The sequence below is a fragment of the Erythrolamprus reginae genome, chromosome Z, assembly GCF_031021105.1.
Source record: "Erythrolamprus reginae isolate rEryReg1 chromosome Z, rEryReg1.hap1, whole genome shotgun sequence".
Taxonomy (NCBI): domain Eukaryota; kingdom Metazoa; phylum Chordata; class Lepidosauria; order Squamata; family Dipsadidae; genus Erythrolamprus; species Erythrolamprus reginae.
The window spans coordinates 82,528,417-82,554,859 of NC_091963.1; the positions used below are offsets into that span (position 1 = coordinate 82,528,417).

General features: G+C 43.0%; 1 protein-coding gene across 4 annotated transcripts in view; it reads right to left on the bottom strand.

The window, feature by feature from the left end:
• The window catches only part of GLB1 (galactosidase beta 1), a 304,228-nt gene that overhangs the window by 110,038 nt on the left and 167,747 nt on the right, over positions 1 to 26,443 (bottom strand). For all 4 annotated transcript variants that reach the window (XM_070727400.1, XM_070727399.1, XM_070727401.1 and 1 more), the window contains exon 7: positions 14,515 to 14,573. In XM_070727400.1, the coding sequence (XP_070583501.1) occupies positions 14,515 to 14,573 (59 nt within the window). The remainder of the gene's footprint in view (positions 1 to 14,514; positions 14,574 to 26,443) is intronic.

Genomic DNA, 26,443 nt, shown 5'->3' on the forward strand with positions numbered 1-26,443 from the left:
CCTATTTTTAAAAACATACAATAAGAAAGTATTTATTAGAAGTTTGGAAAGATATAAAGAAAGATGATTTCTTAACTATTCCTGATTGGATTTCCCCATTAGATACAATTTGCCACCCCAATTTGATGCAGGAAAGGAGGATATTAAAATATAAAGAATTAATAGATGATCAAATGAAATTAAAACCAAGACATAAACTACAGGAAGAGGGCATAAAAATAGACTGGTGGCAATATGTCCAGATACAATCTAGATTTCAAAAAGATAGTAATATATTTAAGAAGAGTAAAAATTTCTTAGGTAACTTATTAATTACAAACCAAAGTAAATTAATAGGGAAAGCACATAAATATATGATTGGATATAAAAATGTAGATTTGACTTTAAAAGATAATATGATAAGTTGGTGCAAAAATATAGGCAGAGAAATTGACGTAGAAACATGGGAGAAAGTTTGGATTTCAAATTGGAAAATGACAAAATCAGTTTCTTTAAGAGAGAATCAAATTAAGATGTTTTATAGGTAGCATCTCCCACTGAATAGAATTGCCAAGATGTTTCCTAATATGTCCCCCAAATGTTGGAAATGCAAGTCCATCATCAATGATGGACTTGTTACAAAGCTAAGCTATATTGGAAAATGATAGAAAAATTAATTAAAGTAATTACACTACAAGAAATAGAAAAAAACCAAGAATTTTATTTATTAGGTATAACGAAGCAGAAATATAAGAAAGATATTTATTATGTATTCATCCATATTTTGACAGTGGCCAGGATAGTTTATGCACAAAACTGGAAGGGAGAAAATATTCCCACGGAAGACGATGTAATAAAAAAAATTCTTAGATTGTGCAGAGATGGATATGATGACAAGACAGTTGAACAATCAAGAAGAATCAGAATTTTATATTATTTGGAATAAAGTTTATATATGGATAAATAAAAATAAAATATAAATGATATGGAAAAGTGTAAACATATTAGAATAACTTTTTTATCTTTATTTTTTTATTATTATAAATGTTTGAATTATATAAAACAATTTTTTTTCATTTAAATTAGTATGCTGATTTTATGAATTAATAGTATATTCTTTTTCTGTAGAAAAATAGACTTCTAAGACGAGAGGGGTAATTGCAACCCCAATTATATGTTAAATGTTTGTTTGTATGTTTGTCTTTATTTTATGAAAATTAATAAAGTTTATTTTTTAAAAAAGGATGGAGGATTGGCAATACCAAATTGGGAAGACTATTATCATGCCTCATCTCTTGCCTGAATCCAAGACTGGATACAACTATCTAATAAACATCTACTCACTCTAGAAGGACATGACCTCCAATTTAGTTGGTATTTTTACCGATGGGAAAACAAAACATCAATCCACAAATATTTCAAAATCATCTTATAAGAAAATCCTTGCTAATAACTTGGCTGAAAATTAAAAATCAATTTTACAAGGGTATACCAACTTGGTATGTACCTCTAGAGGCTCTAGTTCACCCGCACTTTAAAAAAAAGTAGTATAATTAGATATAAAGATATAATCAAAACAAACGTTTGTTTATAATAAAAACAAACAAGGCAAGAAATGGCAGATGAGGATTTCAATACAGAATGGTGGGAATATTTGCAAATCCAATCAAGAATTGCTAAAGATAAAAACTCAACAGGAATAGAGAAAGAAAAACCTTTAGATAAAGTTCTACTAGGGGCACAAGACAAATTAATAAAAAAATTATACTGCTGTCTATTAAATAACAAAACAAATTTACCCGAAATAAAAACCAATATGGATAAATGGAACTCTAACTTTAAATCAGAGATAAAAATGGAAGAATGGCAACTGCTATGGAGTAGGAACTACAGATTAACTTTGGCAACGTCCTATAAAGAAAATCTAATCAAAATGTTCTACAGATGGCACATCACGCCAGCTAAACTAGCAAAAATTAACAAAAAATTATCACCTCTTTGCTGGAAGGGTCAAAAAGAATATGGATCATACTACCCCATATGGTGGCAGTGTGAAAAGAACCGTTGAACCTACCTGAACAGTCTTCTCGATGCACTGGAAGGAGAATCCACGTGGGTTATACTTGAGTCTTATTGGTAGGGATTGAGTTTAGATTTACATATTAATTATATGTTAATGATGTACCGCCTCCTAGCTGCCCCAGTGGCTCAGTTTTAAAAAACGAAGAGAGTAATAAGGAAATGCAAAATTTATTGAACATAACATCAGACCAACTTAATAACTGTAAATATAAAACCCAACTGTCGAAACTTTGACACCCCTAGGCCAAAAGGCCAGGTGGGTTTGGACTCTCCTTCCAGTGCATCGAGAAGACTGTTCAGGTAGGTTCAACAGTTCTTCTCCAATGCATCTGGAAGGAGAGTATACCCAAGTTCAATTAGTAAGGGAGGGAGAAGGCCGGACCAGGGGCGCAGCAGACACGCACACCTTCTGCAGAAGTCTTCTCCCAAAGGCTGCCTCAGCTGAGGCGAAGATATCAAGTTTGTAGTGCTTCATGAATGTCAATGGAGCGGACCACGTGGCTGCCTTGCATGTCCTCCATGGAAGCCTGCGTGGCCCACGCAGCTGAGGTGGCCGCACTCCAAGTAGAATGTCCAGTAATTCCATCCGGAGGAGGACACAAGGGTGCCCCATAAGCCTCCGAGATACATAGTCTAATTCAATGGCTAATAGTCCGTGATGACACTTTGAGGCCCATTTTATGTTGATCAAATGAAACAAACAGGGCCTCCATTTTTCTGAGTGGCTTGGTACGTCTGACATAAACTTTAAGTGCTCTCCGCACGTCCACCTTGTGCCTCCTCAGTTCTGATGGGTGGCTACCGTGCATACAGAAATCTGGAAGTACGAGCTCCTGCGATATATGGAACCAAGTGTTCACCTTAGGGATGAACGTTGAGTCCAGACGCAAGACAACCCTATCCGAGTGGAAGGTGGAGAGATCCGGACGAATGGAGAGGGCCGCTAGTTCTGACACGTGGCGAGCAGAGGTGATTGCTATTAAAAATGCCGTTTTAAGGGAGAGGAGTCGCAATGAAATCGGCCTAAGTGGCTCAAATGGAGGACTGGTGAGAGCCCAAAGGACCAACGACAGATCCCAGGTTGGGAATCTATGCACTGGTGGTGAGTGTTGGAGGCTCCTCTTAAGAAGTCTTTGATCCACAAGTGTTGTGCTAGGGAACCGCCTTCCTCAGTCCTCAAGATGGTTGAGAGGGCGGTCACCTGTCTCTTTAAGGTGTTAGGTGCAAAGCCCTTGTCTAAGCCGCTTTGAAGAAATTCCAAAATTGGAATCAGTGATGCACATTGCAGTTGTATGTCTCTTCTGGAGTAGAAAGTGACGAACGTGGACCAGGTCGATTGGTAAATCCTCGTCGTGGAGGGTCTCCTGGCCGCTTGGATTGTGGAGATGACCTTGTCTGGTAATCTGTGGCTATTTAGTCTGTCCCCCTCATGTGCCAGATGGTTAACTGGAACCATTGAGGGTCCGGATGGATTATGATCCCTTGACTGAGGGAGACCTGTTGATCTGGAATCCTCCACGTGGGTGATACTGACAGACCCACGAGGTCGGAAAACCAGGGCCGACGTGGCCAATGTGGTGCTACCACCAGTACCTCCGTTGCTCGGAGATGATCTTGAGTATCACTTTCGATATGAGTCTCATTGACGGGAAGGCATACTGGAGAACTCAGGGCCATGGAAGGTGTAGTACATCGACTCCTTCAGCTCCGGGAGTTGGGAACCAACAGTAAAATCTGGGAAGTTGGGCATTGAGATGTGTCGCGAAGAATGTTTGGTAATCTGCAGAAAAACATTTGGATCGAAACACCACTCCCCGGGATCCAACGTTGCCCGGCTCAACCAATCTGCTTGTATGTTGGTCATACCTGCAATATGTTCTGCCTTCAATGAAACAAGGTGCACTTCTGCCCAATTGAACAAGACAACCATTTCCTCCATTAACCTGTGTGACCTCATCCCTCCCTGATGGTTCAGGTGAGCCTTGGTTGCTACATTGTCCGTTAGGACTAGCACGTGTTTGCCCTCTACTAATGGTGCCAATTCTTGTAAGGCGGGCTGCACTCCCCTGAGCTCCAGAACGTTGATGTTGATCGATGTTAGGTCCTTCAGAGACAAGAGTCCTTGTGTCACATGGGGCCCAATATGTCTGCCCCAACCGGTAAGACTGGCATCCGTCGTAAGGATGGTAGGTTCATGTTGGCGAAATGAAGAACCCTAGCATAGGGCTGTGGAATTCCACCATTTGAGGGAAGCGCGAACACCTCTTCCCAAGGTGATCCGCTTGTGCGAATGACTGATCCTCCTTTTCTGGTAAGGAAGTAACAGCCACTGTAAGGGACGAATGTGGTAACTTGCCCAGGGTACAATGCTGATACACGAAACCAGAGTCCCTAGTAGTTTGGACAGAAAAGCTAGAGATACCCTGTGCTGGCCTCGGAGGGTGACTAGCAGCTTTCGGATGTTTAATTGTCTGTCCGGTGAAAGATACACCATACTGGTAACAGTGTCTATCATTGACCCCAGGTGTAATAGGCTGGTGGCAGGTTCCAGGTGACCTTTTGGAATGTTGATGGTGAACCCATGATCCTCCAAAAGTCGAATGGTTGCCCATAGATCTTTCCGAGCCTTTGCTGGATTTCTCGATAGAACGATAATGTCGTCTAGATAAGCCATTACCCGGATTGACCAAGACCGAAGGTTGGCTGTCAAGGTATCCAGGAGCTTTGTAAAAGTGTGTGGGGCCAAACGGCATCGCACAGTACTGGTAGTGTCTGTCCTCCACACAAAAACGGAGGTACTGTCGATGGTCCGGGTGGATTGGGACGTGCAGATATGCCTCCTTTAAATCCACCGATGTAAGAAGGTCCTGGGTGCGCACTGACTCCAGAATGGATCGGAGGGTACAAAAAGGTTCAATTGCTTTAAGTTCAGTATTAGCCTGCAACCCACCCACCCCTTATGGTTTGGGAACGATGAATACCATGGAATAAAATCTGGTTCCCTCCATCCAGTGTGGCACCCTCTCTATAGCTTGTATTTCCAGGAGGTGTGATATTTCCTGGTTCAGCAGGTCCCTCTTGGACCGGTCGCGGATCAGAGGGCAGGAGAAAAACCTGTTCGGTGGCTGTTAGAGAAATTCTAAACGTAGGCCCTGAGACACCGTGGAGAAGACCCATGCATCTAAGGACGTAACCAGTGTTCCCTCTAATTTTTTTTCGGGGTGAGCGGAAAAGTATAGTGTCTGAGCGGCAGTCCCTTTGGCACTGGGCAGCATATAAGTATAAATAAATAAATAAATAAATAAAGTGTGGGCGTACGCTATCACACATGAGCAAGTTCTTGCATCCATAATTCTATCCTTTCTATGTCTTCCTCCCTCTTTCCTTTCTATCTCTCCCTCCCTCTTTCCTTTCTATCTCTCCCTCCCTCTTTCCTTTCTATCTCTTCCTCCCTCTTTCCTTTCTATCTTTCTCCCCCCTGCCTTTCTCCAAGCCCTTCCTTTTCCCTCTCCCTATCCTACTATACCCCCCTCTCCCTCTTTCCTTTCTATCTCTCCCTCCTTCTTTCCTCCCTCCCTCTTTCCTTTCTATCTCTCCCTCCCTCTTTCCTTTCTATCTTTCTCTCCCCCTGCCTTTCTCCAAGCCCTTCTTTTTCCCTCTCCCTATCTAACTACCCCCCTCTCCCTCCTTTCTATCTCTCCCTCCCCCTTTCTCTCTCCCTTCCTTCATCTTTCTTTCCCTCTCTCTCTCCATCCCTCTTCCTTTCTCTCTTCCTTCCTTCCTTTTTTGCTCTTTCTCTCTCCCTCCTTCCCTCCCTCCATGTCTTTCCCTCTCCCTCCTTCCCCCCTCTCTTTCTCTCTCTCTTGCTTTCTTTCCCTCTCATTCTCTCTCCCCTCCTTTTTCTCTCTCTCTCTTTCTCTCTCGTTCAGCACACCGGCAACAGAGATAAAAAGAGAGAGAAAGAGAGCCGGAGAGAGAGTGGAGGGCGCCGTTGTCTTCGCCTCTGCCCGGCGGCTCTGCAGCGAAGAGGAAGCAGCCATGCACCCCCTCGCTCTCTCAGGCATTCCCGGCGCCCCGTCACGCTCCGCCTCCCGGTATCCCGGCTGACTTTTGGAACCATTTTGTTTTCAGCTGGGCGAAGGCAGCGCGCGGAGGCGAAGACACGGGGCCCAGCCATGCTCTGCCTCCCGGTATCCCGGCCGACTTTTGGAGCCGTTGTTTTTGGCCGGGTGGAGGCGGCACGCCGAGGCGAAGACACAGCGCCCGGACACGCTCTGCCTCCCGGTATCCCGGCCGACTTTTGGAGCCATTTTGTTTTCGGCTGGGCGGAGGCGGCGCGCGGAGGTGAAGAGATGGCGCCCAGTCACGCTCCGCCTCCCGGTATCCCGGCCGACTTTTGGAGCCGTTGTTTTCGGCCGGTCTCCCGGGAGGTGGAGCGTGGCCGGGCGCCTTGTCTTCGCCTCCGCGTGCCGCCTCCACCCGGCCGAAAACAAAACGGCTCCCAAAGTCGGCCGTGCTCTCGGGAGGCGGAGCGTGTCCTGGCGCCATGTCTTCGCCTCCGCGCGGCTCTGCAGCAAAGAGGAAGTAGCCACACACCGCCTCTGCCCGGCCGACTTTTACCTGCTCCGGAGCCCTTTGTCTTCATGGTGCAAAGCCACACAGTCCCGGATCCCGAATCGCTCGCTTCTCCGGCCAGCAAGCCGGCTGCCCAGGAAAGCATCGTGCTTTTTCAACGCGTGGCGCTTTCCTGGGCAGATGGCTTTGCTGACCGGAGAAGAGAGCAATTTCAGAGTCCGGGACTATGTGGCTTTGCACCATGAAAACAAAACGGCTCCAAAAGTCGGCCGGGCTACCGGGAGGCGGAGTGTGGCCGGGCGCCGTGTCTTTGCCTCCGCGCGGCTCTGCAGCAAAGAAGCAGCAGCCATACATCCCCGGCCATGCGCCGCCTCCGCCAGCCCGCCTGACTTTTACCTGGTGCCAGAGCCATTTTGTCTTCATGGCGCAAAGCCACACAGTCCCGGATCCCGGATCGCTTGCTTCTCCAGCCAGCAAGCCGGCTGCCCAGGAAAGCATCGCGCTTTTTCAACGCGTGGCGCTTTCCTGGGCAGATGGCTTTGCTGACCGGAGAAGAGAGCGATTTAGGAGTCCGGGACTGTGCGGCTATTCGGCAGCAGGTAAAAGTCGGCCGGGCGCCATGGATGCCTGGGAGGGCGAGGGGGTGGATGGCTGCTGTCACTGCCGGGCCTGGCTCGCGGTACACCTCACACGAGGGCCCCCGCAGAGAAGTAAGAGGCCCGCTCGTCGCACCCCACCCGCGCCACCAGCCCTTTTCGTCGGCACCCCCCCCATGGAGGCTTAGATGCCTAGCGGCAGGATGGCCACCAGCCCTCTTTGTCGGCAGTCCCCCCCACCCACCCAGGGAGGCTTACCTTACCCGGCCGGCAGCTAAACAACCGTTTGGCTGCCGATGGGCGTGGCCGGGGAGGGGAAAATCCGGAGTTTAAGGGGCGGGAAGAAAGCGGGCCTGCAATTGGCCGGCCCCTTTCTTTCCCGCCTTTCCTTAAGGAACTGTTGCTGCCCTATGTTGTAGAGCAGCAGCAGTTCTCATTTCAAATTTCAGCACGGAGGTAATTCCTCCGCGCTAAATTTGAAATTCCCTGGGCTGAGAGGTAAAAACCTCTGCGCTATAGCGCACAGCGCAGCTTAGAGGGAACTATGGACGTAACTCCCCAGGAGGCACTGAAGAATTGAAGCCTGCTTCCTAGGGGGGTCGTGCTGGCAGCGTCACTTGGCATGCCTAAAGTTCCTCTGGTTGGATCCTCTGTAGGAGCGCTTGGGTTGTTGGAAGCCCCTACTTCTGTCTTGAAAATATGTTCTATCACCTCTATAGGGCATTTGGTTGAACTGACCCTGTACATACGACCCTGCAGGCTGGGTTGCGCAAGAGGAAGGCTCCCACCGAAAGGGCTGTCTGCGAAAATAGGGAGTGCCACGATGGTCCTGACGGCTATAGGTTCTTGGAAGGACTTTCCTTTTGTCCTTATCTTCAACACGGACAGGCTCCAGCACATCTCCGAAAAGCCTCTCCCCTTGAAAGGGAGAGGAGGCTAGACGCCATTTCGATTTAGCATCTGCCTGCCAATTTCTAAGCCATAATAAATGGCATGATGACAATGTAGATGCCATTCCCCTAGCTTGACTAGTGGAATCAAGCCTTCCTGCCACTATCGGCTGTGGGGAAAAGATCGATGTTTGGCGGACAGGCAACCAGTCTCTCTCAGAGGCCGTTCCAGTTAGCCCTAATCCAACTCGTGTAGAGGGAGATTCAAAGGGCTGTGCCAACTGTTGGAAGGGTGGAACGTTTGGGATCAGGCCGCCTGGGTTGGTATTAGTGGGGTGCAAGGCCGCTTCCAACCTTTGCTCCAAGGCCTTGATTTTCCTCTCAGCCTCCTTAAGGGATGAGCCAGACTGAGACTTCTAGGTCTTGCTGCCTGGTGGCTTCTCCTCATGTTTGGAGGCCACCGGGGGAGGGGTAGACTGCTCCCCCACTGCTCCCCCATTAGACTGATCAGCCATAATAGGAGCAGCTCTACTCACAATATATAGAATTCTGATCACTCTTTCTCCTTGATTACTGCTGTCACAGGCAAGCTGTTAACAAGTGATTTCCCTGACAGGCTCTACTATGTTTGCGCGGCAGTTGGCCATCTTCCAATTTGCAGCAAGCGGTGGGCGGCGCTACATCACGCCACTGCTTTCCCCATTCTAGCAATGACAAAGGGCTGGCTTGGCTGTTTGGCGCTGTGCCAGCTTCACGCCAAGTAGCTGACGCCGCCCCTAAGCAATTGCGCATTAAAAATGTTGGGCGCGCCAAGCTGCTGAGCCCAGGAAGGCATCCTTGAGAAGCTGCAGCCGCATTTCGACTCCCCGGAGTTCCGCTGTTGTAATCAGTTGAGAGGCGGCTATTAGAGGCACCAGAGTAATCGGCTGAGAGGCACTATGAGGGGAAATGGCATCCTGACTAGAATCCTCCTCAGCTTGCTGTTTTGAGGGTTTTTTCCTTCCTCCACAGCTCTTCGGTGGGGGGGGGGACCCTCCATCATAGCTGGAATGAGCCTGGTATGGCCACTAGGCCATTGACCCTGGGCTCTAATCTCCTCCTCAGGTGGGTGGTGCCCGCGGAGGGCAGAGACCCCTGCTTATATAGGCTCAACCTGTAAAGGAAAGTACATGTTAATAAAACAGCCAAAAACATAAATTTTAACAATCTATACCTTTTTATTCTAGTCAAATTCACAGAGGAAAAACTCAGAGTCCCTTTCCCTGACTGAATTTTTTAAAACTGAGCCTCTGGGGCAGCTAGGGGGCGGTACATCATTAACATATAATTAATATGTAAACCTAAACTCAGTCCCTACCAATAAGACTTGAGTATAACCCACGTGGACTCTCCCTCCAGATGCATTGGAGAAAGCCCAGATTTTCTAGAAAAAATTGGGACGTGGATTGATGAAATATTAGACATAAATCTAGAAAAAACTCCACAATGCTTCTTATTAGGGATTATTCATCAACAGTTTAATCAAAATTATATTTATCTGATAATTCATATCACCACTGCGGCAGGACTAGCTTTTGCCCAATTTTTGAAAAAAGAAGAAATCCCACAAGAAGAGTTAGTATTAGAAAAAACAAATCAATGCGCAGAAATTTATTTATTTATTATTAGAGTTGAAAGGGACCTTACAGGTCATCAAGTTCAACCCCCTGCTTGAGCAGGAAATCCTACAGCACTCCAGCCAAATGGCAGTCCAATCTCCTCTTGAAAATGTCCAAAGTTGGGGAGTTCATAACCTCCGTTGGCAGGACGTTCCACTGGTTGATCGCTCTCACCATCAGGAAATTCTTCCTTATCTCCAGATTGAATCTTTCCTTGGTCAGCTTCCAACCGTTGTTCCTCGTCCAATCCTCTGGTGCCCTGGAAAATAGTGTGTCCCACTCCTCTCCGTGGCAACCCCTTAAGTACCTGTATACAGCTATCATGTCCCTCCTAGCCCTTCTTTTTACTAGACTATCCATGCCCAGTTCCAGCAACCTTTCCTCGTATGGCCTGGTCTCTAGTCCCCTTATCATTTTAGTTGCTCTTTTCTGCATCCTTTCCAGAGTCTCTATATCTCTTTTGAAGTGTGGTGACCAGAACTGGATGCAATACTCCAGGTGTGGTCTGACCAGGGCCTTATAGAGTGGTATTATTACCTCTCTGGTCTTGGGAGTGTATCCCCCTGTTCATGCAGCTTAGGATTGTGTTGGCTTTTTTTAGCCGCTGCTACACATTGCTGGCCCATGTTTAGCTGGTTATCCACCAAGACTCCAAGATGCCTTTCATAGTCACTTATGGTGAGTGTGGTTTTGCCTAATATGTATGCATGTTTTGGGATTTTTTTTGCCTAGGTGCAGGATTTTACTTTTCTCTACATTGAACTCCATTTTGTTCATTTTGGCCCACTGTACAAGTCTGTCTAGATCTTTCCGTATCCTGTGCCTATCCTCTGGGGTGTTGGCCACTCCCGCCAGTTTGGTGTCATCTGCGAATTTAATTAATTCCCCCTCTATTCCCTCGTCTATGTCGTTGATAAATATGTTAAAGAGTACTGGGCCCAGGACTGATCCCTGTGGTACCCCGCTGCCTACCTCTTTCCATGTGGACTTAGTCCCATTGAGGGCTACTCGCTGGGGGTGATTGGTCAGCCAGTTTTCAATCCCTCTTGTTGTGTTACTGTCGATCCCCTTCTTCTGTACTTTGGAGAGTAGAAGGTTGTGGTCCACCTTGTCGAATGCTTTGCTAACGTCTAAGTATATTATGTCCACTGTGTTTCTCTGGTCAATTGATTTGGTCACAGTGTTGAAGGATGAAATGAGGTTGGTTTGGCATGATTTGTTTCTGACGAATCTGTGTTGGCTGATGGTTATTACATTGTTCGATTCAAGGTGGTGGCAGATCTGTTTCTTGATTATTTTTTCTAATATTTTCCTGGGAATAGACGTTAGGCTGATAGGTCTGTAGTTTCCTGGGTCTGTTTTTTGCCTTTTTTGTAGTGTTTTGTTCCAATTTTGTTTTTTGCAGCTGTGATACAAGCTGGTTGTTTTGTTATTTCTTTGTGCGTGAAAACTGATGCAAAAAGGTGTTGAGCAGTTCTGCTTTCCCTTTATTGTCCATTACTTCTGTGCCGTCTCCTCTTTTTTCCCCCTTCAGTTTGTTTGTTAGGTCCTTGTGTAGCCAAGCTGGTTTCTTTTTGGATTTTGGGTGTTTCTTTTTCATTGGGATAGCATTGTTTTGGGCTTTTGTGATCGTGGTTTTTAAGATTTCCCAAGCTTCTTGCGTGGTTTTGCCTTTTAGGACTGTTGTCCAAGAAATCACTCTCAAGTTTTCTCTAAGTTTATTGAAGTCTACTTTTTTAAAAATCTGGGATTTTGGTGTTGTTGGGTCTAGTTGATTGTGTTGATATTATATTGAATTTGAGAATGTTGTGGTCACTTTCACCCAGCACTCCATCTGTTTCGACCCCAACAATCAAAATGTCTAAATTGACCCTTGAAATCAAAGGCAAAGAAGAATCACAATTTTATGATTGTTGGAATTTACTCTACCACTAGTTAAAAAATAGAAAAAAATCTTGCTGTGAAACACTGTGAACACTCAAATATCTAAAAAATTATACCTGATGAAAGCCTAATAGAACAAATAAGTTATGAACTATTAAATTAGACTATTACATGTTTTCCATGTTACTTATATGTTTTGCTTCTATTTTTTTAGTGTTATATAAAAGAGATAAATGGATTTTTGACAATCACTATTCCTGGGCTAAAGAAAATATACACAGTTTCGGAAGAATATATAGACTGATCTTGTACTCGCCTATATTTTATTATGTGATTTTGTTGTATTGTGTTTTGTATTGTTTTCTTTCTTCTTCTTTCTGTATTATAATTGTAAATAAAACTTTAAAAAAAAAAGACATTTGGAAAACTGGCACCAGTTGTAATCAGTTGTAATCAACATTCATTCAACGCCATCATAACTGACTGAATAGAAACATAGAAACATAGAATGATCCATTATAGGCCAGTAATGGCAAAGCTTTTTTGATTCACATGCCAAAAGGGGGCATGTGTGTGTGCTACCATGTGCTGTATGCCGACATCCATTTGCTCCCCCCACATGCGCACCCCTGCTGTCCCCCCACATGCGCACAATGCCCCCCATTCTCATGCATGCACACAGCGCCTCACTAAAGCCTGGGACATTGAAAAAATGGGCAAACAGGCAAACAGGAAGTTCAGAAAAACAGACTTCCAGTTTGCCTGTTGTACTGTTTCTTGCACTCCAGAGCCTTCAGGGAAGCTTCCCTGAAGCCTCTGGAGGTTGAAACAGCCTCCCCCAACAGCCTCCCCCAAAAGTCAGCTGGGTAGTGCACACATATGCACTGGGACTGACATAGGGCAATGCCATCTAAATTTGTACCACAGGTTCACCATTACATGCCCTAGATTCAGCCATCTAAATTTGTGCCACAGGTTCACCATTACATGCCCTAGATTCAGCAACATGTTCATTTGGCTAAGTGATGGCAAACCTATAGGAATGCTTGTAGTGCTCCTTATAACTGCCAATGTTTCCCAGTATATAGTAGCCATTTCACTTTCTCTACTGAACAATCAAGACTGATCTAATCTAAAACACACTGAATGGTTCTTCTCCTTTCTTTTAAAATGCTGGGTTATTCATTAATATCTTCTTTTCAGTAATAATTTTAAACTTTATTATTCCCATTTACTATTCTTCTTTCTTTCCAATTTTCACAACATAGTTCACATGAAATATGTCAACATTCAAAACTTTCAAAACATTTTAAAAAATCACAAAACCCAGCAAATCCTAACACACAATTTATCATGCTCCCTCTTTAACATAAAAAGGAAAAGCTATGGAATATAAATAAAACATTCCATAGTATTTTCCCATTATGTTAAAGATGGATAAATATTTTAAAACAAAGATTTGTCAAACTTCTGATTAAGTCTGAAGACAATAGGATCTACCATATTTTTTGGACTATAAGACACATCAGTGTATAAGATGCACCAAGATTTCAAAGAGATCAGCCCCAAGGAGCACTTTGCTCCCAAATCCTCTGTACACCCCGGTTTTTTGCATTTTTCATCCATTTTTTTGTAAAAAAATGAGGTTTTGGGAGACCTGCAGAGCTCCTGAGGGCTCAGAGAAGGCAAAAATGTTTGTTTTTGCAGATAACAATAGCCAATTTTTTCACCTATTTTGTGCAAAAATGGGGTAGGCAGAGGGTTGGGAGGCCTGCAGAGATCCCCTGGGGGCTGGGGGAAATGCCCCCATTTTTCAAAAAATAGAGCATTTTCACCTGTTTTTTGTAAAAATTCAGTGGGTTGGGAATGGGTTGGGAGGCCTGCAGGGAGATCCTAGGGGTACGGCCAAAATGCCCCCGTTTTTGCAAAAAAAAAAAAAAAAAAAAAGTTTATTTTTTGCCATCTTTTTTTTTTTTGCCAAAACGCGTGTTTTTGCCTTTTCTCTGCCCCAGGAACATCTGCAGCACCCATTTTTGCAAAAAACACGGTGATTTTTTGCAAAAATGGGACATGTAGCTTTGGGAGACTAAAAATGGCTGTATTCAGTGTATAAGGCGCACCAACATTTCCACCCTCTTTTTTGGGGGGAGGTGCATCTTATACTCCAAAAGATACAGTATTTCAGTGGTCACGTGCACTGAAAACTGCAATCTGTTGTAGCAGATATTGGCCCTCTCAGATCTAGCCAAGAACAAAGGAACCCAAGAACCTTTACAGAAAGTTAGTTACAACAGATCATTCTCATTTAGTGATTGCCTTAGACAGCATTAGCAATTACAATAGTATGAAAAAGTATCTTTGGGACTAATGCCCATATTTACAACCTTCTCTGTCTCTCTCTGTCTCTGTCTCTTTCTCTCTTTCTGTGTCTCTGTCTGTCTGTCTGTCTCTCTGTTGACCAAGTTGCTTGTCCCCGATAAAGGTCCTAAATGCAGACTACACATATAAAAGGAAAATGCATACCTTTTTTAAAATGGCAACAATTTTAAGATTTTTTAAAAAAATATGCTACAGACATTCTTTTTCCTATCCATGTATACTCATCTTCTACACTTTCATATGCTTGCGGCTTGATATATCTAATGTGCAACATATCCAACTCTTGTGGACTACAAGGAATTAACATAATACTCCTAAATTATAGGACATTCCATCTTTGGAAAAAAACCACCAAACAATATAAATCACCAACTCAAATTGGGCTGTTCAATGTTAATTCATTATCACTATCTTTGACAATTTGTACATATATCAGTTGTAAAGTATGAATGTATGAAGAAAAAATAATACCAAGGGGCCTCGAGGCTCAGTTCGTCTCTGAGTTAAAAATGCTGCAGTGACATTGGTATCTGCAAATCAATAAAACAAAGAGTCAAATCTGATTTATTAATGGCAGGCCTCAAGTCTTTTCTTATGGTACACAGAGAAATTACCCTTAACAAAAGGTGCAATAATAATTTAATTTATTACATACATGTATGTTATTTGTGAACTCAGAAGCATTACAAAGCATTGTAGTCCGAGTCCGCGGAGAGGGGCGGCATACAAGTCTGAATAATAAATAAATTGCAGAGAATAAAAAATGATCAATTAAGGACTATATGTTTGCAGTATAAGACGCACGCCCCCAAAATAGTCAAAAACTGGGTGCATCTTATATTCCAAATGTAGTCCCACCCAGCCCCAACCTTCAGGGGTTTTCGGCCTCCGCACATCTCATTTTTGGGCAGTTCCAGGTGGCAGGGATCCTCACTTCCATTCACGGCCAGAGGAAGGTAGGGACTTGGTGGTGAAGTGGGCATTGCACAGGAGGCATAAGGCAAGGTGATTTGCTACTTGACCTGGGAAGGAAAGCATTTTCAGGCGGCAGTGCCACCATCCTCTCCCAGATTCCAAAAATGGAGTATGCAAAGATTTTTTGCATTGTGTTTCAGGTGGCAAGCAGTTCTGGCTGGCGCTGCTGTCCAAAATTTTTCCTCCTTCAATTCCCAAAATGGGATATATAACCAAAGCTGTCCACCACCCAAAATGTGATGCTGTTTTGGTCTCCACTTGCTCTATTTTTGGAATCAGGGAGGGGATCATGGCACTTCCGCTTGAAAACACTATTCCCCGATTCCAAAATCGGAGTGTGCGGAGATAAAAAAAGAGCATTGTGTTTCAGTTGGCAGGCAGCACCAGCTACACGCTTCATTTTTGGAATCAGGATGGAAAGTGTTTTGGGGCTGCACTGCCATTCGGAAACAACTAGGCCTGAAACACAATGCTCTTTTTTTGCCTTTTTTTGCCCCATTTTTGGAATGGGGATGGGTGGCTCCAGCCAGCCCTGCAGCCCAAAAACACTTTCCTCCCCATTCCAAAGATTTTTTTTAAAAAAAAATATTAATTTTTATAATATCAATAACAATAGAACATACACACAACATATAACAATGTACTCAGTGTTTAAATGCCCAACACCAGACAACATTCATTCCCCTCCACCAAAATGGGGGCATATTTTATATACAGTATTCCCTCAATTTTCGCGGGGGATGCGTTCCGAGACCACCCGCGAAAGTCAAATTTCCGCGAAGTAGAGATACGGAAGTAAATACACTATTTTTGGCTATGAACAGTATCACAAGCCTTCCCTTAACATTTTAAACCCCTAAATTACCATTCCCCATTCCCTTAGCAACAATTTAGGTTATTACTCACCATGTTTATTTATTAAAGTTTATTTTTAAAAAAATTATTAAAGGTGGATGAAAGTTTGGCGATGACATATGATGTCATCGGGTGGGAAAAACCGTGGTATAGGGGGAAAAACCACGAAGTATTTTTTAATTAATATTTTTGAAAAACCGTGGTATAGACTTTTCGCGAAGTTCGAGCCCGCAAAAATCGAGGGAACACTATACCATTTTAACTCAAGAGCAATAGGCCTGGGAGAAGTGGTACAGATGGTTATTCAACACTAATAACAATAAAACAGAAACCAACTGAAAACTTTTTGTTCCTCATCAAAGGAAAAACAAGTACAACAAAAGCATTGACCAAATGCAAACTATATGTTCTGTCTGAGTTTAATTCCCCCGATACCTATCTATAAATTACTAACAACGTAACCTACTATTCCTCAATATACACACCCGCTGCTATAACAGCATAATCAAATAACATGTCGTTAAAATACACATGCCTGCTATACTGCAGGTACTACCCCCTTCCCTTTCCCCACCCAAACCCCATCCTATCTTACCTAACCATACTACTTCATCTCTAAATTAATCTATAGATATGAAACCATACAATGTTAAATATTAAGTATAACATCAAAATGCACAGTTGAATGTTTAGAATTGATACATAATAAGTTATATATCTTATGTTGAAACATGTCTATTGTTCTGTTTCCCCCTTACTTTCTGTATCCCTATTCCCCTCTCTTTTTTTTAAAACCAATAAACTATTTTTTTAAAGCAATATATCTATTTACATATTATAAAGCAATTCCTATTTATTCCTTATAGTTTGCTCTCGAATTCTACTGACCACATATCCTCCTACCTTGTCCAATCGTCCCATCAGTTCCTGCAGATTGGTTTCATTAGCCAAATTCATCCTCTTACCCATAATCTCAAACTGAATGTGATCCACCATGTACCGATACCAATTTTTTATTGTCCATTTTGTCGCATCTTTCCAGCCTTTTACCGCCTGAGTGCTTTCTATCACTGCTTCTTTTATTTCTCTAAATTCTCCCATCTCGTTCCTTTTAACTAATACAGCCATTTCCTTTGTAATTGTCCATCATATGTTTAACATCCTATTAGTGTCCTCTTGCACTTCTTTCCAAATGTTCTGCACTATGGACATTCCCAAAACATATCCATAAACACCCCCTTAACTTGACACCCATGCCAACAAGTATTCTTAACATTCTGCTGAAAGTATGCAAGTTGAGTGGGTATGTGATATCATTTATGTAATATTTTCATTTTCATTTTCCTAACTCTTGTATTCTTAATTTTCCTTATATTCTCCACTATATTCTTAATCTCTTGCATATCTACTTGTAATTTACTTCACCACCATTTAGTTAATCCTTGGATCACACACCTGTCTGCCTGCAATAACATCTTATATATATTACTAGCTTGTGCCTTGGTGCCCTCACTCTTATTACTTTCTCTAACTTGATCTCCTCCCTTAGTAGTGCTTCTTTGTTCTCCCTTTCATTAAAATATTTGCATATTACATTTATTTGAAACCATCTTCCCTTACCCAGCCACCATTCTATAAGATTTCTACTTACCCTCACATCCTTCTCATATAACTGTTATCTTAGTTATCCGTTTTCCCTTCAACTCTCCTATAACCCTATTTAGATTTGTGTCATTATCTCTATTTATAACAATGACAATTTTTATTTATATAATCCTATTTTCCCCGGCCATTTTTCCAAATTTCCAGTCTTTTTCAAGGGATCTATTTATTTATCTAGATCACTCTTATTCCACCTTATAAAAATTAATTCTCTATTATTTATCCCATTCATCTCTTTTTCTAATTTCACCCATTTATTTTTGAATAATTGAAGCTCCATTAATATTTCAATTTGAAACACACCTCTATACAACTCCAAGCAAGGGCTTCCGTATCCAACATCTTTTTCATTAGCTATTAACCACTTTTTCCTTGCTCTTGATCTTTTATCTTCTTCAACCCAATAATTAATTTTTTTATCCTAATCCCTTAACTTTGTTGCTGATAAACCCCCTGGCAATACCTGGAACAGATACATCATCTTCGGGATTATCATCATTTTTAATGCTCTTATTTTAGCCATTCTCCTTAACCTTTTCTCTTTCCAGGTCCTCATCTGTTTTAACATTTTACTCCATATCTGTCTATAATTAATCTCCACAATTTTTCCTGGATTAATAATATTAATAACCAAATTCCCAACTATTTCATTTTCGTTAGTCCCAACTTCAACCCTGATGGCTTCCTGATTTCTGTCTGCTCTCTCGGACCTATATTTAAACACATAATCTCTGATTTTTTCATATTGATTGAACTATGATTAACTTTATCAAAAGCTTTATAGATATCTACTTTCAAAATTCCCAATTTCCTTTTCGTAACAGTAGCATGGTGCATCATATTTATTACGTTTCTAATTGCTTCACTTATCTTCCTACCCTTTTCAAACCCATGTTGATCTTCTTCAATTATTTTTGATAAGATATTTTCAAGTTTTTTTGCCAGTATCTTCATAAATATTTTCATAATCTTGGTTTGCCAAACTGATAGGATGATAGGACCCCGGATATCTTAAATCTCGATCAGTGTTCGGGATGGTAACAATATCTATGTCTGTGGAATATCATGAGTTTGCAATATATCATTAAACAATTTCCCCAAATGCAGCAACAATTCATTCATATAAGTTTTATAAAATTCTCCTGTAAACCCATCCGGGCCCAGTGATTTGGCTTGTTTTAACCCTTTAATTACTCTAGCAATTTCATCCTGTGTAATTTCTGCATTCAACATTAAGAGCCCCTACAATTACCTGCTCTTCTTTATACAAATCCTCATAATATTTTCTCATTATCTTCTCCAACTGCTGTTTACCATATCTAACCACTCCACTAGGGTCTCTTAATGTTAATATACATGATTTTTCTTTTCTCTTCTTCAAATATCTTGCCATTTGTTGCATTGATTTTGTCCCCCAACTTATTATTTTTTGACTCATTGTCATTCTCATTTTATTCCATTGCATCTCATCAAACAATTTCAATTGTTTCCTTTTCAATTTCAGTAGGATATTCCATTCCCTTCTCTTTGTTATTCTCAATTGCTCTTGTATCAAATATATTTCCCTTATCTTACTTTCCCTTTCAGTACCCCACCTCTTTCTTTTGTCTACTTCCATACATATACATTGTCCCCTCATATAAGCCTTGCATGTATGCCAAACAATTGATTGTTGTAGATAACTTACATCCTTAATTCTAAAATATTCACTTAACTCTATCTGCAATTTATCTTCATCTTGTTCATTAGAGGTTACCACCAAGAATCTCCAGATTCTTTGATTGCATTCCTGACCTATTTCCAATTCTGGTAATATTGGGGCATGATCTGACAAGACAAATACTTTTAACGTCTACTTTTTAAACTTATGCATATTCATTAATATGTAATTGATGCAGCTAAATATATGATGCCTTGTTGAATAGTAAATACCGTATAATAAGTCTATATAAGTACTATAAGTTGCTCCGATTATAAGTCGAGGCACCTACTTTTGCCTGGGAAAAACTGGGAAATTTTATTGACTCCAGTATAAGTCGAGGGTGAAAATTGCAGAGGCTACTGGTTATTTATAAAAATGGAAACCAATAAAATTGCATCAATTGAGGCATCAGTAGATTAAATGTTTTAGAATATTTATTTCAAATAAAACCAGTAAACTGGTTTGGGTTAGGGTTGGCCTCTCCTTGCCTCAAAGAGATACAATTTACCTCTCTATTTACTATTACTGAACATCCAAAATATACTATTTAATTCTATGTATAAATGCAATATGTGTACATACATATTGCACACAGGCACACAAAAATATACTGTACATTATCTACTATATAAACTGTATGTGTATATACAGAGAGAGAGAGAGAGAGAGCTCTTGTAAAATTATATACATTCAACTTCACTTACTGTAATAGGAAAAACAAACCCAGAGTCCACTTTCTGCCACATAGTTAACCATAACAAGAACTTTACACATGTCTTCAAATGTACCGGTACTTCCCTAGCTTGCACATCACTGTTAGAGCTAGGAAATGTCATGGATTGAGTAAAATGTGGTGATTCTCACTTAACAACGCTTTTGCTTAACAACAAATTTTGAGCTCAATTGTGGTCATAGGTCTCTGCCTGCCTGCCTGCCTGCCTGCCTGCCTGCCTGCCTTCCTTCATTTCCTGTCTGTGCCCCCCTCCTCTCCCCGGGTAAATTACACTGTACTGGTTTTTTATTTAAGGTTACAAAGCAAATGAAGAATCATTTTGAGTATTCTCTAAAATTTCTTCAGTGGGATCCATAGCTTATCTGGCAAAAGATTTTTCACCTGGCAAAACTTTTTAGTGTTGACATTAGGCACAGCCAGACAGATGTCTTAAAAGGCAAACAAACTGTCAAAAAAGTATGTTTTTTAAAAATATAATATCTTGGTTGTTAAATTTAATTCTGCCTTGGTGCAGGGCAGTCCACTGGGGTTAAAGGAAAGTTTAGGGACCCCCGCCCCATTGAGAAACACCTCGGCGGTGACATTCTGACAGTTTTTGCTTCCCCACTCCGAAAACCCCACTTCTTGGCTTGGGGTTTTCTCCCCACTGAAATATTTCTCTCGCCACTGATAAGTTGCTCGCCCGCTGCCCCAAACACCCACTTTGTCCTCGACCAGCAGAAGAAGAAGAAAAAAACTGCGTCCTTTCCTGTTGCTGAAATTAAAAGCCCTCGTTTTCTCCTGCATCTAAATAAAATTACCAGAGCGCATGATAATTTTGTTTAACAGCCAACCATTCCAACGGCGCGTGAGAAGGGAAAAAAGCCAGTGAGGTGGGGGGAGTGGTGGCGAGAAAACAGAAGCAGCCAACAAACCATCCAACAGTGCACGAGAGGGGGGAAAGGCAATGGGAAGCCAGTGAGGTCGGGGGCGGTGGATTCCTGCTTCTGTCTTCTCACCACCCCCCACCCGACCTCTCCGCCTTTTTTCCCCTCTCGCGCGCAAGCTATCTCAGCCAAGAAGAGGCGATAGCTCCCTCACCCGCCCAAGCCAACAATGCCTGCCAGGCCCCCGCAGGCGCCCTCTTGTGGTGACTTGTCAGTCACCTGAGTATAACCTGAGGTGGGGTTTTTCAGCCCAGAAGAGAACTTTAAATCTAAAACCTTCAATTGACAAAAAGACTTACACATCTGGTTTGAAAAAATATAAGTATAACATTGGTTTCCTTTTTTTCTTGTTTTTTTTCTTCTCTCCCTTTTATATATTGGTCTGTTTTCTCTGAATTATTTCTCTGAGTTACTTTCTTATTTTTCTTGAGATATTATTAGATAAAATTAATTGAAGTAATGAATTGTTAATTTTAAATTCCACTTTCCCCTGGTGTGGTGTCCTTTAGCCCTTAAACTTTAGGAAATGAAATTCATTTATTTGTGAGAAATTTTTTAAACCTTTTATTATAGTATTAAGTTGTATATTAATTCATTAGGAGATAAACTGATATAAGATATTTTAATTATAACTTAACCAAGTTTTCTTTGTTTAAATAGTATTGATTCAAAGTTGCTTTCTCTTTCTCTCTCTTCTCTATTTTTTTGTTATTTTTTTTCTTTTTCTTCCCCTAGTAAATTTATATATTTACTATTATAAACTATATAGCTATAATTAAGGTTATATTATTTTCAAGTGATATAATTGGTTTTTTTTGTAAGAGTGAAATATAAAAATAAGTTTCCTTCAGAAATATTGATATATAATTATATAAGAAGCTTCCTGAAGAGTCCAGAGACAGGAGGCTAACAAGACGGTTCCTTTATTTCAGCTCTTTAAGACAAGTGACATTCAGCTGGAACACGTCTGCCTTTAACAGAGAACAGGCGCTCCTTTTATACTTTTGCGGCTCCCGCCAAAAGAGAACTGTCAGCGTCTGAGCCAATCAGGCGCGACTTCTATTTTTACACAGCTTGCATAGAGACAGCATTTTTTACATAGGAGCAACTATTTACATAGGATTCAACACCCCTCCCTCCTTAGTCAGAGACAAGTCAATCTGCCAGCCATGTGACAAAGTCCTCCAATCGGCTTGGCCTTCGCAGAGTTCTTTCTGACCTGCGCAGATCATTCCAGTCCTCGCTTTCAACGGTGGAGGTTGGTTCGCTAGTACCTCCACAGTGTGGCTGGGGCTGAGGCTGAGCCTGCTGTGTTGAGTGGGCAGGCACAACACTGACCTCCGAGGACGAAGATGGCTCGACATCGCTGGAGGACCTTTCCCGTCTTGGTAAGTCCATTTGTATGTCCATTAAGACGGGTTGCGCGTTAAAGTCTATTAAGGGGGAAGAGTCTGTATTAGCGGTTTGTACAGGGGAGGCCTCAATGCGCCTTCGTAAATGATCGATGTGCCTTTTCCACATTCGGCCATCGTCCAATTTTACAACATAAGTTTTAGGGGCTGTTTGCTGTACAATTGTTCCCTTCATCCAATTTAACCCCCCCATCAAAATTCTTTGCAAAAATACTTTGACCCAAGTACAATTGTCTTTCAGGATTTACATACATAGAATTATGAGTACAATACCTTGGGTGTAATCTATCCAGTGGGGATCTAAGTTTCCTTCCCATTAGGATTTCAGCAGGACTTTTGTGTGTGTGGGAGTTAGGTGTAATATGTTGGGGTAACAAAAATTGGTCCAGATGCTGTTGTACATCCCCAGGGCCTGACCTGAGCAATGCCTCTTTTGCCACCCGAACGTACCGTTCTGCCAACCCGTTAGCCCATGGCGAGTAAGGCGAGCTAAGAGCATGTCTGACCCCCAAGTTATCCAAGAACAATTCAAATTGCCTGGCTGTCAATTGGGGCCCATTGTCTGACACTAAGATGTCAGGACAGCCATGGGTGGCAAACAAATGGCGCAGAACCTTAATGGTAGCACTAGTGGTTATATTATTCATTGCAATAATTTCAACCCACCTTGAAAATGCATCTACCACTATCAAGAAATATTGAGACCCCACTGGCCCCGCAAAATCAATATGGACCCTGGACCAAGGCCCTGCAGGTTGCTCCCACTCAACTGGAGCTGTTTTGGGGGGATTTGGCCATGACTCTTGGCATGGGTCACACTTGGCTACCCACCTTTCAATGTCTGCATCCAGACCAGGCCACCATAAGTGCCCCCTAGCTAAGCCCTTCATCCTTACAATACCAGGATGGCCCACATGTAACATAGTAAGTACTTTAGTCCTTAGACTTTCAGGAATGATTACTCTATCACCCCACAACAGACAACCCTTTACATATGACAGTTCCAGTCTTTTGTTTTTAAACTCAATTAAGTTTGCTTCTAAAGAGTCGTTATGCCACCCCTTGAGTACACAATTTACCACCTTTTGTAAAATCTGATCTTGCTGAGTGTGGTCAGCAACCTCTTTTGCTGTTGTTAGTGGGTTATCCTCAAGCTCTAGAATTAAAATATCAGCAGATGGGGCTGGATCCTCAACTATTTCTGCCATGGGGCACCTACTTAAACCATCTGCGTGGTTGATGGCTTTACCTCCTTTATGAATAAGCTCATACTGGTAACCTGAAAGAAACAATGCCCATCTGATTAGTCTAGGAGACATAAACGGAGGTGTTGGTTTGTTAGGGGCTAGCAGGCCTAGCAAGGGTTTGTGGTCAGTGACTAACTCAAATTTCCTGCCAAAAAGGTAGTTATGAAACTTTTTTACCCCAGCCACTATAGCTAGAGCCTCTTTATCTAGCTGGCTGTAATTTCTCTCAGTACTAGTCATTGTCCTGGAAAAGAAAGCAATTGGGGCTTCTGTATTATTTGGCAAGACATGTGTCAAGACCCCCCCCGACCCCATACGGGGACGCATCGCACGTAAGCCTGACGGGTAGCAAAGTGCTATACTGAACTACCACACTTTTGGAAGTTAACAACTGCTTTATTTGCGAAAAGGCTTCGTGCTCAGTTCTCCCCCATGTCCAAGGAGTTCCCTTCTGAAGCAGCCGGTGTAGAGGCTCTGCTGCTGTTGCCTTCTGCTTTAAAAAAACAGAATTAAAATTTAGAAGGCCTAAAAATGCCTGCAATTCTGTCTTTTTCTGTAGCTCTGGGGCTTCTCTAATGGCTTTTAGTTTTTCAGTAGTGGGGTGGATGCCTTCGCCATCAATCCTATACCCTAAGAATTCCACACTGCTGGTTCCCCAAACGCACTTGTCTGGTTTGATTCTTAGACCTTTAGCTTGCAGTCTATGTAATACCTCCCTTATTCTCTGGTTGAGTTGAGATTGGTTTTCTCCTGAAATCAATATGTCATCAAAATAGGGAATAGTGCCCTTAATTCCTGACAACAAGCGTTCCATTATGCTTTGAAAAATCCCAGGGGCTATGCTTACCCCAAATTGCAATCTGGTACATTTAAACGCCCCCCTGTGAGTGACAATAGTCTGCGTGAGTGCGGTTGGCTCATCGACAGGGAGCTGTTGATAAGCTTGCGCCAAATTGATCTTGGCGAACACTTTCCCTTCCCCCAGGGAGTGAAGAAGTTGTTGCACCACTGGAATGGGGTAAGGGTGATGTTGGAGGGCCTTATTAAGCGTTGACTTATAGTCAGCGCAAACCCTCAAAGAGCCATCAGGCTTTAAAGGCATGACTATGGGTGTTTCCCAAGGCCCTTGATCCACGGGGACTAAAATGCCCTGGCCTATAAGCTTGTCAAGCTGTAGATCAAGCTTTGGAAGAAGCGGTAGGGGAACCCTACGGGGTTTGAGCCTGACAGGGGGGACCTTAGGGTCAATAGAAAAGGAGATAGGTGGCCCTTTGTAAGACCCCAAAGTGGAGCTAAAGACCTCAGGGAATTCCTGCAAGAAGTTGGGAATGTCATCAGATTTGACATTACAAATACCAGAGATTTCAATACCCAAAGGATCCATCCATGCCAATCCCAGAAGAGAGTGCCTAGCCCCTGCAACAACAATCAAAGGAAGGTTACATTTGACATTTTTGAACATAATTGGTACATCTACCTTTCCCAATACTGGTATTATTCCCCCTTGAAAATCCTTAATTACTAAAGTAGTATGCATAAGATCAGATTTTGAGAGACTAGGCAGGTACAATTTTAGCTTTTCCCATGGCATAATGGTATACTTAGACCCAGTGTCCAGTTCCATGTTGCACGGCTTGTTGTTTAGGAGCAGCAAAATTATGATTTTGCTCTTGCTATTTACGGAAAAATGTTTTTTACCTCTTGCGTAGTCGCGGTTGACGGTTGAGTAGTTTCTGCGGCCGGAAAACCAAGGAAGTCGGTTTTTGCGCGGTTGAGCTGTTTGGGTCTGGAACCGAGGAGGCCGTGGGGTGGAAAAAGAGTCTTCTGGCATGGGGGCTCTGCAGGCTTCGGCGATGTGGCCCCGGCGGTTGCAGCGGCGGCAGATGGCGTCCTGGAAAGGGCAGCGTTGGCGCTGATGGTTCCCTCGGCAGCCGGAGCAGGGGGCGACGGGGCAAGGGTATCTGGGTTGTCTCGACTGGTCCTGTTGCAGCAGGAAACAGCTGTCCTCGGAGAAGGCAGGTGGGCTGAGGTCATCTGGGGCCTCGGCGCGGGAAGCTTTGGAGTCGATCTGGGCGACGACTTCCTGCTTGTCATGTTTCTTCAACTCCTTGGCAGCAGCGTCGGCGACTTCTGCGGTTTGTGCCAGCTTGATTACCGCTTGGAGAGAAGGCTCGTCTTCTGTGAGGAGCTTGTTGCGGACCGTAGCATTTTTCATGCCGAAAATGAGGGCATCGGTGAGGCGAGCTTCTGGGTTGTCAAATTTACATTTTGACAGCACCGTACGAAGACGCGTAGCGTTTATTGACTCGGATTCGAGCTGGCCCATTCTGGAAAACTGGTGCCGGAACACGACGGCTGGCTTCGTGGGCTTGAAGTGGGCGGCGAGCTTGGTTTTCAGGACGTCCCAAGCGACGGAGTTGGCCGGTAGCGGATCGGTTAGGGTCTGGGCGAGATCGAATATCTCTGAGCCGCAGTAGTTCAGGAAGATTGCCCGCTTCCGTTCGGTGTCGGCGTCCCTCATCCTGGCAGCTTCGAGGAAGATCTCGAACTTGTCCATGTAGGCGTCCCAGGAGGATTTCTCTGGATCGAAGAACTCAGGAGCCCGGCCGACTGGAAGGTTGTTCATGGTGAGAGCGTGGTTCTTCCATCCGACGTCGCCAGTGAAGAGTCCAGAGACAGGAGACTAACAAGACGGTTCCTTTATTTCAGCTCTTTAAGACAAATGACATTCAGCTGGAACGCATCTGCCTTTAACAGAGAACAGGCGCTCCTTTTATACTTTTGCGGCTCCCGCCAAAAGAGAACTGTCAGCGTCTGAGCCAATCAGGCGCGACTTCTATTTTTACACAGCTTGCATAGAGACAGCATTTTTTTACATAGGAGCAACT